The sequence below is a fragment of the Protomyctophum bolini genome (genome assembly GCF_963924005.1).
Source record: "Protomyctophum bolini genome assembly, chromosome: 20".
NCBI classification, from domain to species: domain Eukaryota; kingdom Metazoa; phylum Chordata; class Actinopteri; order Myctophiformes; family Myctophidae; genus Protomyctophum; species Protomyctophum bolini.
In genome coordinates this window covers 17,697,451-17,713,511 of record NC_137881.1, presented here as the reverse complement: position 1 = coordinate 17,713,511, position 16,061 = coordinate 17,697,451, and the positions used below count along the sequence as shown (strand labels likewise).

The following is a 16,061-nucleotide window of genomic DNA, read 5'->3' as shown; positions in this document are numbered from 1 at the left end:
ACAGGTGGTCCAGATTGAATGGAGCTGTGAGGGTGAGACAGGCGGTATAGATTGAATGGAGGGTCGTTGTAAATAATGACCTTTGGCTGTGACCATGACCTCGGGTTGATTAAACAGCAGCGCATGCGGGTCAGTGTTATCTCCCTGCAGACTGAGCTGATGACAACACAGCAGTGACTGATTAGAGGAGTGGGTGAGGGGGCTGAATTTGTTCTCCATGCACAACGATCCACCCACCATCTGATTAAAGGCATTCGATGAGCCGTTTCCGTTTGAGAACCTCAATTCAGTCAGAAGATTGATTCAGTAGATTGTCAGAAACAGAAGGATTCAGTAGATTGTCAGTGCATTGTCAGAACATCGTCAGGGAGAAACGGGGGCAGGACAGATTCCCTGAATAGATATAGGAGTTCCTCTGCTGGGCACTTCTTTTCAGTAGCAAAGCAGGAGAACTGCCCTTGAGTCAGACCGTGCGTTAGTCCGACCCGTGCTGCGGGTAACAAATCACCTGTGGCTTCCTGTGAGGTTACGGTTAGGTTAGGGTTTGGGATAGTGTTGTAAATGGTTGGACCAACGGGAGGTCGAATCAATGCTACCACGCTACCCAAAGCAGTACAATTAGCATTAGGCTAATCAATGAACAAAACCTGCAGGGGAAACAGCCCTGTTTTGTTTTGTCACTTCGACACTCAGCCTGGAAAGGGTCAACCTGTGGCTTCTGATTGGTCTGTGGTGCGGGACTGCGGGTTGGCAAAAAGGAAAATAAAAACACCAGTATCAATGCGCACTGCGCAGCTGCTGCACTGCTGTTGCCCTGCAACATACGTATCAATCACTAAACTCACCCCACACAGCCATCACGTTTTATAAATCCTCCTCTAAACCGCAATGAAGGAAAAAAACCCTTGTGATCACATGATGGCTGGGTGTAATCTTCTTCGTCAAGGATCATTCACAGTTTGCGGAGGAGCTGTAGCACAGTGGTTCCCAAAGTGGGGTCTGGGGACCCCCAGGGGTCCTTGAGGGAATTCCTGGGGGTCCCCAACTAAATGATAATAATAATATTCAAAGTGCTTTACAGAGCAATGGAGAGAAAATAAAAGCAAGGCATAAAAAGTAATAGCAGTAATGGAATACAGTGAGGGCATGAATAACAAAAAAGTTAAAAGATCAATACAAAGTGTAGAGTGTTCTTTTCTAATGGGGGTCCGTGGGGCTAGTTAGTGTTAATTTCTGTCCTTCCTGACATGCGCATATGATACTGATTTATAAGCCCACATGATGCAAACAATCTACATTAAACACACACACACATGCAAGCGCACACGCACACACACACGTGCGCAGCAATGCATCTGTCAGTGTCCGATTATGTAAAGGGGATAATCTGGGGGGAAATGAATGCAGTGATTTGTTCACAAACACACACGCACGCACGCACACGCACACGCACGCACACACACACACACAGACACACACACACACACACACACACACACACACACACACACACACACACACACACACACACACTACAGTGAAGGAGTTGCTGACAGTCATCATTGTGATGTCATACACAGCTGCCATTAACGGTCATCATAATGCTGTTATATGACATCATATCGTTGCCTTCTTAAACTAATGGCCTAAGTCATTTTTCTGAAAAAATTAAAAAAGATCCTAAACAAAACAAGGCCTATATATTTCTTAACCATTTCACCAAAAACATTCATAACCATTTATGACTATTACCATAAAAATAACACTGTCCGTTATGTAACATAAGAGGATTAAATAGAATTGAATACTGCACGATTAAACCTGACTTAGGCCAATTTACAGACAGAACCAGGGCAATTTTAATGCAGTCACGCAACGCAACGCGGATCGGCATGATCTGTTTCAATAAAGGACTTTGGCGATTTGACCAGAGGTGGCTGCAGTGTCATAATTTTTTTCATGTCAAGGACCCCCAAATTGACCCCCATTTGAACAAATATGCCAAGGAGCCCGATAAGAGAAGATTGTTACGGCTCTAGCAGTGATTTTCATATATATATATTGTAAAAATTAAAGTTAATTTGGTTCCATTTGTACACTCTCGGAGTTACAGACCCATAAGTCTATATGGTTCCTATAACTATCATTTAGCTTTAACCACTAGCCTCGGAAACCCAGACGTTTTTATTTCCAGGGAGAAAAAAAAGAGTCTGTGTCCGAGTCCACAGCGCAAACGTGATTTTTGATCGTCTGCACCTTTGTTAAATTGACGCACACACGCACACCCGTACACACACACACACACACACACACACACACACACACACACACACACACACACACACACACACACACACACACACACACACACACACACACACACACACACACACACACACACACACACACACACACACACACACACACACACACACACACACACACACACACACACACACACACACACCTCTCTCTCTCTCTCGCTCTAATTAATTAGTCTCATGTCAAGCAGCTGCGCACAGTTTCTCCCGGCGGATCCTGCCGGGAGCTGCCTATGCCATAGAAAGCATAGGTGAGTTCCAGGCTAGGGAACCACTGACTTAGGCCATTAGTTCAAGAAGGTGACGACATTTGATCTAATCAGAAGACAGCAATCCGATGATGTACGATGATTAGAGCCCCCCTCACTTCACACGGGTGTGATTTTTCTAAATCTGATAACCATTCATATGTTGGCGAAGAGCGCCATCTATCGTAAACCACTGAGAAGACCGTAGGTCCGTAGGACGTACGTTCTCCGCAGTCGATGTGTTAATTCTTGTTATTTCAAACTATTTTCAAAATGTTCCCCCAGAAATCTATTTGTTTCCCTGCAATACAGGGTGTTTTCTGCCATTTTTAATGCCGTCCTACAAACAATGTCGATGTCCTCCCTAGTATAGTGCAGTCAGAACACTAACAAATAGATATAATCTTTTAAAAATCAAATGCAAATACTAAATATTTATACTAAATAGTGTGAATATTAAATATTTGATGTGGTGTCCAGTCTCTGCTATAGACATTATTATACATATACAGTACATTACTCCCTGCTCAGTACATTAGAATACCAGTATATACATATCTACAGACAGACAGACAGACAGACAGACAGTGGGGGCCCCTCCTGGCTGCAGCTGAGGGCCCCGGTCTGTCTGTCTGTCTGTCTGCCAAGACCCGCCAGCTCACTACAGCATGAATGGAAAAGTACCAGCACACACACGCTGTGTGTGTGTGTGTGTGTGTGTGTGTGTGTGTGTGTGAGAGTGTGTGCGCGTGTGTGTGAGAGTGCGTGTGTGTGTGTGGTACCGGTTCTCAAACTATTCTGGCTCAGGTGACCCCTGTAAATATATTTTTCATCCACGGCACCACCTGAATTATATTCTTATTTTTTTAGAACCTTACATTTATGTCTTATTATTACGCGTACCTATGTCAATCTGTTCTACTAAGATACAGTATGCCACAGGGTGACGGATTATAACTCACGTTATTTAACGTTGTTTAACCACTTGAACCCCTGCATCATCCCTATATCCTGGGTGGAACATGGGACGCATTGTGAGCTTGTAAATCGGCTATTTTTGGTGAAGAGAATGCAGAAAGAAAGTATACAGTGAAACCCACTTGGGACCTCTCTGGTCTTGAACTCTGGTCTGGTGCTGCGATTCTTGCTCAAAATGCGAAATCTCGATTCTCCTCCACAAGAATTGATGGAGATCACGATTCTCCTTTTTTTCTCTCCATGAAAACATTTCTTGTCTTTAGTCTGTAGACGCATAATAGGTCGCATAGGTGTCTGCATCTAGATCACACAGCGTATAGGCTACTATCAGTCTAACAGTCATGAGTCCGACACCCTATACCCAAAACACAAACCCTAAACCTAACCTCACAGGAAGCCACGGGTTATAGTTTTATCCTGCCACGGGTTAGTTTTAACCGGGCCACGGATGTCTGGGAGCGACGGCGTCGTCTGACTAATGCCTGTGGGACTGTTAGCATGTCTAACCAACGTATGCACCCCCCCCCCCTCCCCGCAGGCTACATGGATAGATGACCAGGAGAAATGTGTGTCTCTGTCTTTGTCCCAGACCGTCCTGCATGCTAGCCAAGCCTGAGGCGCCACTATAACCCCGTCCCGCATGCTAGCCAAGCCTGAGGCGCTAACCGTCCAACCATCCAACCTGTCCTAGCCGCTCGCTAACAACAGAAAGCCTGTGTGTGTGGTGTGGTGGTGTGTGTTTGTTCCGCTTCCACGCATGCCTGCCCACAGATCCATGATAGTGTCTGTCACCCTGTCGGACTCCTTGCAGTACTCTGCGTGCCAGCACCGCGCCGCTCCGTTCTTCTCAGGGGTTCGGTCGCGCCCCTTTTATGTCCCCCCACATCTTTACCCATGGATGGACGTGGGACGGAGCTTGGATAAACAGCAGAGTTCTAATCTTCACATTGTTGAAGCTTTGGGAGATGTTAGGCTATTTTTGGCAAAGGGATTTGGTTTAGAGGGAACAAAAGGATGGGGGCCAGCGGTATAGATGGCCTGAGGGTAGATGTGTCCCTTATTGGGGCCGATGAGGGGACACACTTTGTTCCTTATTTAGTAACATAAAAGACGTGTCCCTTATTTAAGTGATGAGGGACACATGTTGTCCCTTATTTATTAACCCTCATAGCGCGGCACTGAGTGCCACGCTACGAGCTTGTAGGTCTGCTATTTTTTTTTTATCGTGAAAATGTGGCGCAAACCTTTGAATATATATACTTTCAGAGCGAACATTTTTAACTCAAATCTTTGCTTCTGGAAGGTCCCTGGAACAACATATTTTCAGATGGGGATCGGCGGCCAATTACATACGGTATTATATTTGGGGGTCCTTGACATGAAAATGTTTGAGAACGTCTGACATAGGAACATTTTTTAGAATCGTCCTCAAGTCTAAATGGGTTAAACTAAAATAAATGTCCTTTATCTCTGTGTGGAAGCTGCATTTCAAAGGGACAAATAAAAGATTCACCACCCGTGTGAAGTGAGGGGCGCTCTGAACATCCTACATCATCTCATTCTGTCTAATCACAATTTGCGTCCTCACTTTTCATACCCAATACATACTTTGCTTAGCCAATCAAATCATCGCTATGGCGTGCTCAGCCAATCAAATCATCGCTATGTGGTACACATATTGCTCAGCCAATCAAATCACCGCTATGGGTACACACGCACGCACACACAAAGCTGGGCATAGGAACAAAACAAAAAACACCTCTGGTGATAAAACGCGCCCCATATTTGCATACTGGGCCCTGATTGGTCCCTCATTACTTCAGAGCGAGTGAACTCCAATCATTCACAAGAATCACAACTGAGCGTTGTCAGACCAAAATCTGCAGGGGGCAATTTGTTTTTGCAATCGCAGATTGGTCTAGATTCCAGGCCAATGAAGCCATAGGTCGCTAATTTCGCCGGTGCCTCCCTTACGCCTTAACCCTAAACTTTTTGCCTATTTTTGTTTTGAAAAACATTTTACAAAGCTTCAAGTCCGTTTCAGCCATGCGTGGGTCAAACAGAGGGATACCCCCCCCCCCACCAGTGCAGAGACAGTGAAAGCACTCCAACAAACTACAGGGGACTGCATTCACTGAGAGACCATCCATACTCAGTGAAGGGATGTCCGGCTTGGCGTTGCACGTCCCTGTCAGGGATGATTGTCAACATAAACAGAGGAAAAGCCAACAGAAACAGTAGATACAGCCAGAGGGATGTCTTTCTGCAAATAAACCAGAATAATAATATACTTAATAGAGGGAAATTATGGCTAAAATATTTATTAGAAACCATGAGTTTGTATTTCTAGCTCATCTGGTTCAGAATTTAGAGCCAAATCAATTTTCTGGGTGCTAGCATTGTGGTGGCCATATTGGATATCATGGAAACTTCCAATACAAACAATTATGGTATTCATATCATTGATCAACCTGTGAAGTTTTGTGGAAATATCCCTCAGTTAAAAATGTTGCCCTATTCACCCGCATTATAGGATAATGGGTGCTAATATTGTGGTGGCCATATTGGATTTCCAGCAAAGAAATTGACCGGTGTGTCCATATAGGTTGTGATTCTATTGGGTCATAGATATTTCTGGTGGACAACCTTTGATGTTATGGCAAATGCAGGTATCAGAAAAAGGAGTGGTTTGCCCCCCTGGGTAATAGGTTGAAGTCCTGTCACTGAATGTGGATTCTATTATTTCATCCTACTATAAATGCGCCACGTATCTGTCTGCGTGTGTGCATGTGTGTGTAATGCACGTAACTCGAGAACCATTTGCCCCACCAACTTCAATTTTGCACTCTTCACACACAAGCACACAGCCACAGAGATTTCCAACTATGTGCTGTGTCAAATGCATCCAGGCCCCAAGTTACATGGTTCCTAAGTAGGCCGGTGGCCGACTGCGACAGTAAAACTACATCTCACTTTACGTCTCACTTAGAATAGAATCGAATCCACCTTGAGTTCTAGACCTGGAATTTTGTTATGCCTTTTTGACATAATCTTTCCTTTCTTCTGTAGTTGACACCCGAACTCAATCATGAATGTAATTAGCTTCAGCTGTATTGCTTACATCAATGTGTACTATAAGGTCAGCCTTATGCCGCTGTGTTGCTTACAGTTCATCACTGTGCACTATTACGTCAGCCGTAATGCATGCAACTTGCCATGTTGTTTAATCTGCTGTAATTATAGGGCTGCATTGAATATTTTTCAGCGATTATTTGGGGGCTTTTTGTCGTTATTAGTAAGTGGAGACAGAGACGGGTAGTGTCATACAGCAAAGATTTGGAACGGGACTCTGCGCTGTCAGGCTGCATTAGGAGCCTAGATAGGTGCCCGGACTGATATGGTGCATTCACACGGGTAGACGCAAGAATCACGTGTGGAGCAGCTAAATCAGTCGTCATGTCATACCAGAAGGCTTTCTTACCTTTATTTGTAGTTCTTACACCCCCACCAAAGAGGTCCAGGTGTTATTTTGTGCAAAAGTGCATTATTGGCTATTTCCCCTACCATAAGCCCTCAATGAATTGAATTGAATTGAATTGAATGGGGCATTGGGTTGTTGTGCTAATTGCCTAATTTGCTGATTTCCATCAATTGTTTTTGTATATATCCCCTCTTCATGTAATGTAAATAATAGTATCCCAATTAAGGGCACACTTTACTATATTTATTTCGATGGAAATTAGCGAATTAGCACAAAAACATAACCCCCATTGAGGGCTTATATTAGGGGAAATTCACTCGCTAAGAGTATTTAGAAGCATTCATATTTTAGATGCGCGGTCATGGGGAAGAGCTATTGAGCCACTAAACACAGTCACTTTATTTATCCAGCGCGATTTGAAATGGAATACTCTTAAAAAGGCCTAGAAAGGCCTCATCTACCACCTTCCTTTTTTTCAATACACTGAGGCTGAGCAATCGAACACGGAGCTGCCACTCGAGGGGAGCCAACTTTATAGTTTTATCATTAAATAGAGCTCTAATTAACACGTTAATAGCGTCGTTGGTGGTGTGGGGTCTTATTAAAAAGGCGTTAAAGAAGTCCTTAGTCAAGAATGAGTTAAAAAGGAAAGTCTTATGTCCTCTCTTAAATGAGTCAACCAACTGTGGTGCTCTCAGATGGGCGGGGAGGACGTTCCAACAGTTCGGGGTCGACCAAGCAGAAAGCCCGGTCATCCATGGTGCGCACGTTGGTCTTGATGGGTTTGTTGTGGCGGTTAGTGGCTTCCATTGACAATGAATGGTAGACAGTATCTTTGCATCTGTCCGTGTGAACGCAACATTAGGCCGGCCCCGGGCCAGAGTAAACCTAATAATGTGGATTATTTTGACGCCTCTAAAGAAAAACTAAACTGTTACGCCACCTAATACCTTCTGTGTTCCCGAAACAGCTCCGCCAACATGAAGATCGAAAACAGCTTGCCGCTCACCCAGCTGCCCGAGGCCCCGCCCCACATGGGCCTCCAGTTCACCGTGGCGACGGAGGAGGACTTTGATGACATCATGGCGATGAGTCAGCACATCTACGGCGGCCTGGACTACATCCCCACCCGCTACACCAGCTGGCTGCAGGAGCACAACCGCACGGTCATACTGGCCCGCAAGCACGGCAAAGTGGTGAGTTAGGCTATAGGCAATGCCTTGCTCAAGGCCCTGCCCAGCCTGTTTCGTGCGCAAGCGCCATTCACTTACTGTATGTTTGGGTGCCATGCATGGAAGGTTTAGCATGGAAGGTTTATTTCCAGGGGTGCCATATGGATGGAAGGTTTATTTCCAGGGTTGCCATAGATGGAAGGTTTATTTCCAGGGTTGCCCTGGTGGTCCAAAACCTTTTGACATGCCCCCCCCCCCCCCATGTGGTCCGCAGATCGCTCTGGAGTCGGTGTGCGTGATCGACGACGGCGAGACGGTGCTGGTGGAGGGTCTGCGCGTGGCCCCCCAGGAGCGGGGGAAGGGCGTGGCGGGGGTCCTGCTGCGCTTCTGCTCGCAGCTGGTCAAGTCCAAGTACCCCGAGGTCAAGGTCACCCGGCTGACCCGTGACGACCAGCTCGGACCCAAGGACTTCCAGAAGTACCGGCTCATCACCAAACAGGTACCGTCAGGACAGCCAAACGGTGTTCATATTTGTGACCCACGTAGACAAACACCAAGTCATTGGACTTTTCTTTTTGTTATCTTTTTTTTCCTCTGTCATATGAATCATAGCTTCAAATTAACATTGGTTGTTCCGTTTGACCCACCAGTTTTGACTGCGAATTTGCATAATTTTGCAGGGAACTGTGTCTTATTGTAAGCATTGCTAGCGGTTGCTAACTCTAACATTACACCTAGCTACATATCCGGTACATCCGACGTGGTACTTCAGAGTAAGGGTATACATATTATAATATACAAGCAATATAGATCTCAACAGAAAGAATACATGCTTTACAATATGGGATAGGACTGGGCTCAGTTAATAACATCACTGTCCTACCACCAGTCCGATCATTCATCCAATGCTATGTAATTCCTACAGTATATGATCTGTACACCTTCCTAGCTTGATGTAGCCAAAACACTCCCGAGGCGATCGACAACAACGGGAGGTATGATTAATTCTAACGCGACTATAGCGACGGGACCGCGATGGGCCGTCTAACACATAATCTTTGCTTAGAATTGGACGGAATGATTTAGATAAAGAGTTATTCAAGTTTTAAGATTTTCGGTCTTATCGGCTAAAATGGGGGGGAACATTTTCGATGACGTCCCACCGGAAAATAACATTGAATGTTGCGCAATAGACACTCCCAGCCTGTGGAGCGATGCGATTGGTTTTGATATCAATAAATCTCCGTCCTTTTATCAACCTCCGTCCTGAGTGCTGGTCATTACTAACTGATTGAACGGAGAACTCTGTCCTTGCCGCTCGCGGTGTTCACCATGAGCAGATGTACATTTATGCAATTTTTTGGCATATTGGAACCTAACTTTTAATCACACTTTGGTAGAAATACCTCCAAACATATATTATTTTATATCAAAATGAGGGGAAATAAAAATATTAACAGCACAAGCAAAACGTATGTCCAGTTGCAGCCATTTTTAAACAAATTGGAATTCTGTGTGGCAGGTCATCTGTGCCAAATTTCCCGACTATAGCTAACATGTTTAAGCATTTATTTCATATTTGCATAGGGATTTCAGCTCTTTTTTCAAACTTGCTCTATAGGCCTATGTGAAGAGTCTGCATGCCTGTGCCATTAACTCATTTTGGATTAAAAAGCAGGTTACAAATGATGGTCCACAGCATACATACTGAACTCTGCTTCTTCATGTTTAGTTCTGATTCTAGGGACAGCAAGCAGACCTTTCCCAGAGACCTCCGGGGAGATCTCAATGGTTCATGACATGATGATACGATGATACGATGATACGTGATACCACAAGATCAGAGATGTATTTTGTCCCAATAATATTCAAAACTTTATGGACCAACAGTAGTACTTTGAAATCAATGATTTGACATGGAGGGAGCCAACGTAAAGATCTATGAACTGGAGTGATATGATACGATACCATATCTCTGCTGTCGGGAAGAAACCACCTAACTCCAAAATGTTATTTTGAAAACAAAGCAATACAGCCTCATCAAAGTTGGTGTTGTGACTTTATATTATTGTTAATTACTTTCATGAGAGGGGGAGAGGTGGTGGAGGCAGCTGCTTTAGCAGACAGTTTGAGCGTCCAATGGAGTCAAGAGGTTTTGTCCCAAGTGCTTTTTACTACTTTTCATTGGTTAACACACAGATGTAAAGGGTGTTCAATAGCACTGATTATTGGAGGGGGAAAAAAATCTAAAACCTCAAAAATGAAGTTAGTTGTTTTCCTCCCGACAGCAACGGAATTGTGATATATGATGTTCATGATTCTGAATCAACTGCGTGCATAATTCTGGCCTTTCCTCTTTGCATTGCTGTATTGAAATGTAGATTGGAGCCGTTAATTTAAAACTTTCCCTTCCCAGAAATGTAGCAGTCAGAAGTATATGTGCAATTGCATGTCTGTGTGCATGTCTGTCAATTGTCTGTCATGTACTGTCCACCATTGTCTATGTAAAGTGTCTTGAGGCAATTTGTTGTGATTTGGCTCCATTTGAATTGAATTGACCAAAATAAACTAAACTAAACTCAACTAAACTCAACTCAACTAAACTAAACTAAACTAAACTAAACTAAACTAAACTAAACTAAACTAAACTCAACTAAACTAAACTAAACTCAACTCAACTCGACTCAACTCAACTGAACTGGATTGATAACTGAATTGAACTGAACTGGACTGAACTGAATTGAACTTATAACTGAACTGAACTGGATATCACTGACCTTCTTCCCCAGGGCATCCTGCTGGTTCGCTTCAGAGCTGAACAGCTGAAGAGTCGTCTGGCAGAGCTGAGTGCAGATGGAGACACGCTGACCACTCAGTCTGCACCTCCATCCTCCAGCCTCCAGGTGGCCCCGGTGAGGCTCGACGACACGGCCATTCAGCGCCTCTATCTCGCCAGGTCAGTGTCATTCATCCATTTAAAAAAAAGAAAAAAAAGAAAGAAAAAATAAGAAATTACTCAAGTCATTATATATCATACATCCATTTGCAGACCGCAGCCATGTTTCCATCAGAGTTTGGAAGCACTCGTTTTCAGTAAAGCAATGTCCTGCTGTCTCTTGCATTATGTGCTAATTCAAACAGGTGGTAGACAGGGAAGTTGAGTGATATCTAACGAGCACTTCCAAACTCCAGCACTTAGAAAAATAATCACCTCCAAGGACACAAAGTTGCTCATAACATGTATACAGTGGATTTTTATGAAACAAACACTTTGAGGATAGAAAGAGAATAATTCAAGCTTTCCGTACAGCTGTAATGTTGGTGAGTTTAACGTTGTGTAATACAATCAGAGAGGACTTTTCTGTTTGGATGAATGGGCTGCCATTGGAAGTTGCACCTAGGTAGCACCTTGCCATTAACTTATATGGCAAGATGGCCGCGGTCTGGAGAATTCTCTTGCATATTGTACCTTAGTGGGGCTTTCTATAGTGGCATTTGCAGTCTCTAGGAGAGGAGAGTGGGCTTACTGTCCCATTGGCTGTATAGGGCTAGTCTCCCATTGGCTTTAGAGTTATCAAACTCTGCCCGAACCCGACCTGGCCCGACAGGTACCGAGCCGGGCCCAAAAGTTATACCAATTAGTCGGGCCGGGCCGAGCCTCGGGCTCAGTGATTTTCTGTGATCTTTTCTTTCTTTTTTTTCCTAATTTCTCTATAACTCTGTAAGCTACAAGCAAGTGTATGATGACCACGCAATGTGTCCATTGCAGGCTACAGGCTATATGATTTAGAAAATGCTTAGTATTATAGTGCCGTCCGTCGGCGCGCCTCGTTATATGTGCCCAAAATAACAGATCTGTAAGCTGTCGAGACACACATGAGCGGTGCGTGGATGGTTTGTAAACTTTGTAGGCTATGTTTGTTCTTTTGTACTTGGACACCGAACGGGGACAATACTTGGACATAACTGCTTCACTTCAGAGGAAACTAAAGAGAGATGCTGCAGCTGCTATTCATGTTTAGGCTACTCACCACCACTGGAAATGGAATCCATTAGAATGATGGAAATGGAACATTAACAGCCTGACGTGAGTTACATAATCCTTTTAAGTCCGTTGAACTCCGTTCTTACTCTCACACAGAGACAGACACGGGCTTATCGGGCTTCGGGCCTAACATTATGGTAATTTTTAGGGTCGGGCTGAGCCTCGGGCCGACCCAGTTAGGGTAGAGTAGGGCCGGACTTTAATATTTGGGCCCGTTGAGAACTCTAATTGGCTTAGAGGCCAGCCAATCTTGACAATCCGCCACTAGACCACGTGACTAGACTAGAAAGTCTGATCATTGATCAGCTCTGAAAGCTGATAAAAAAGTATTGTATTTACATTTTAAGTTTAGATTTAGATTAGCTTCAAATATTATTTTATTTAACCCAGTTTAGCCTTAATTTATAGGAGGAATGGAGGATACGTCGGCTCACAAAACCTCACAACGCGGCATATTGTGAGCTTGGCTATTTCAACATTTTTGACAATCTTTTGACAAAAACTAAAACAGCTAAATATATTGGCAGATAAAATGTAATCACAATACCGGTCATAATGACTACATTGGGGAGAAAAGGGGGTTCGGGACAGGTCGATCTTAAAAACCACTGGAGAAAATGCATGTACTCTGAATGCCTTGAACCTGTCTCTGACTGGGGAAATAAATCAATAAACTTAACCCAAATGAATTACCATTGTTGAGACGCTGAATAGACTCCTTCTCTCTCTCTCTCTGAGGCCTCATTCACACGTATCAAACACAATCAGCCACAACAATGCTTTTCCAATGGGAGTCAAATGGTTTGGTCAAACCATGTGACCATGTGTGGTGGCCCAAAAAAACCCAAACTACCAAACATTTGCTTGATCAGTGTTTGACATGTGTGAATGAGGCCTGAGGGAGATTTGACTGGGCCGCTCACACTCGCAGTGTGTTGCTTGTTAACGACCGTCATTGTCTCATTGATTGACTATTGACTATTTGATCAATTCAAAATTTGTATGACCTCCCCCCCCATTGGACTCAAAGGAAAATTAGCTGACATTCCCTTGGACTGAGATTAGAATGGCATACGCTCCTATCTTCCTCCAGTGGTACACTTTGTTGAGTGGTGCAACTAATTACTCCAAAGAACAACAATGTCCCTATGTCCTAACCTATGTGACTATGTCCGTTTAGAGTACCAGTAGGGGCAAAAGTGGCGCTGTTGTGCCAGAAACAGAGAGAGAGAGATAGTGTTGCACTGTTGCCTGCTAATGAGAGAGAGAGAGATAGTGTTGCACTGTTGTCTGCTAATGAGAGAGAGAGAGAGAGAGGGGAGATGCACCACTCAGTTCACACATTTTTTTTAAACCGACCTGTCCCTATAAGCTATATAATATGAGAAATGTGGAACAGATGTTTTAATTAACCTCTGTATATACTGACCTTATGGCCTCCATGCAGCGACCTGATGCTGTCGCTGCTGCCCAACGGCACCATCGTCCAGGACTGGCAGCCGTTCAAGCCTCTGTCGTCCAACATGGACATCCTGCTGAAGAAGGACATCGACTGGCTGGTGGACGACCCGGCCCGGCCCAGCGTGGCCAGCCTGTGTACCTGGCCATTCAGGGTCCCTATTGGAGACCACTGGTAACTATACTATCCATCACTCTGTGCACCTGGCCATTCAGGGTCCCTATTGGAGACCACTGGTAACTATACTATCTATCACTCTGTGCACCTGGCCGTTCAGGGTCCCTATTGGAGACCACTGGTAACTATACTATCCATCACTCTGTGCACCTGGCCATTCAGGGTCCCTATTGGAGACCACTGGTAACTATACTATCTATCACTCTGTGCACCTGGCCATTCAGGGTCCCTATTGGAGACCACTGGTAACTATACTATCCATCACTCTGTGCACCTGGCCATTCAGGGTCCCTATTGGAGACCACTGGTAACTATACTATCCATCACTCTGTGCACCTGGCCATTCAGGGTTCCTATTGGAGACCACTGGTAACTATACTATCTATCACTCTGTGCACCTGGCCATTCAGGGTCCCTATTGGAGACCACTGGTAACTATACTATCTATCACTCTGTGCACCTGGCCGTTCAGGGTCCCTATTGGAGACCACTGGTAACTATACTATCTATCACTCTGTGTACCTGGCTGTTCAGGGTCCCTATTTGGGTGTAAAGGAATTTTCCAAACTTCCCACGTTACTAGTCTGGAATAAGGCATTCTAATGACTTCGCTGTTGGGCAGAAACATTTAAACATTTGTGTTTATCATTTAATTCTATACTTACATACATGACTTATGAACAAGAGTGTCTAGCTAAAGTGGGGGGAAATAGCTGATCTCCAATCTCACAATTATGTTGCGTGGTGATGGATTGTGAGCTTGCCGATCCACTATTTTCACGATAGTTCCCGACATCAGGTATTAGGTCTCAATTTCTGCCATTTCTTCAGGTACTACCTCAACATCGACATGTTCGGTAAGGACCTGGCTCTGGTTCGCCGGCAGTTCCTGTGTCACCTGCGTCGCCACACTGCCACTCTGAAAGGTACGACCATGTTTCATAGTTACATTGTTGCTGTCGGGAGGAAACCACAAAAATATTGAACCAAAAGATCATTAAAAAGCACTTCGGACAAAACCTCTTAACTCCATTGGACCCTCAAACTGTCTGCTAAAGCAGCTAACTCCACCGCCTCTCCCCCTCTCATGCAAGTAATTGACAATATATAAAGTCACAACACCAAGTTTGATGAGGCAGTATTGCTTTGTTTTCAAAATATAATATATAAATATATTTTTCATTTTCTGAAAAACATTTTGGAGTTAGGTGTTTTTTTCCGGAAGGCAGAGATATAAAAGTTCACAAGTGTAAGCTATCGTATCGTATATGTGTCCGTCCGTCAGTCAGTCCCCCCCCCCCCCCCCCCACACACACACACATTGTTTGCATATATATCCAGCATTAAACATGAATCTGTTGCCCCGCCTCCTGAAAGGTCACGTGATGTGCCAGATGTTCCTGGACCCGCCCCTGTGGAAGCCCATGGAGGAGTTTTGCAGCCGAGCGCTGGGGGTGGAGCTTGTGAAGGAGTACACAGAGCAGTGTGTGGTGGAGTCCGACCTGTGACACACCAGCGCCCACTAACGCCACCGCCATCGCTACTACACATCTATAGTCTCGCGTTGCCAGACTGTTGCCTCTCGCAATTTTACAAATGCTTCCGTCATACTGTTTGGAGCAACGGGAGCTCTGATCATGATCAAGCGATAAAGCGGAAGTGGAGACTTCCTCCCCACTTCCATTTCGTCTTTACAGTCGCGCAAATTTATCATAATATAAATAGAAATCACCTAAGCATATATAGCAAAAAAAATAAATGTAAAGATGTTTTAAAATATATTTCACGTCAACGGAAATGGCAGCTTCCTTACTCGGATTTTCGAGAGGTGTAGTTCCAGACTGTGGAATAGTTTGTCTGGCTACGCGAGACTACTACACATCCGACCTGTGACACCGAAAACACACAACGAAAAGCTTCCCCATCGGATCAAGACGCGAGGAGGACAAAACAACAACAACAACCCGGACGACAAAAAACAGAGGATGAAGAATGAAGATGAAGGATTTTTTGCTTTTTTCACAGACACCCGACTCGACCGCGTTTCACTGGAAACTAGACAAAACCATCCCGGAGACCTGGCGAAACAAAGAAATCGTGTCAAGACAAAAGATGTTTACTCGAACGTGCTTTTCCTTAACGATAACGACAAGTAACTCTTTAAAGGGGAGGGGGGAGGT

At 44.4% G+C, this 16,061-nt stretch overlaps 1 protein-coding gene across 1 annotated transcript; it reads left to right on the top strand.

The window, feature by feature from the left end:
* Nucleotides 1-8,008: 8,008 nt before the first annotated feature.
* Nucleotides 8,009-15,389, top strand: nat16 (N-acetyltransferase 16; the record flags this gene model as incomplete). The annotated part of the gene is made up of 6 exons (XM_080791874.1): nucleotides 8,009-8,224; nucleotides 8,475-8,699; nucleotides 10,990-11,156; nucleotides 13,693-13,878; nucleotides 14,713-14,807; nucleotides 15,259-15,389. The coding sequence occupies 6 exons, from the start codon at nucleotides 8,009-8,011 to the stop codon at nucleotides 15,387-15,389; spliced, it is 1,020 nt and encodes a 339-aa protein (XP_080648000.1).
* Between the last annotated feature and the right edge of the window lie 672 nt (nucleotides 15,390-16,061).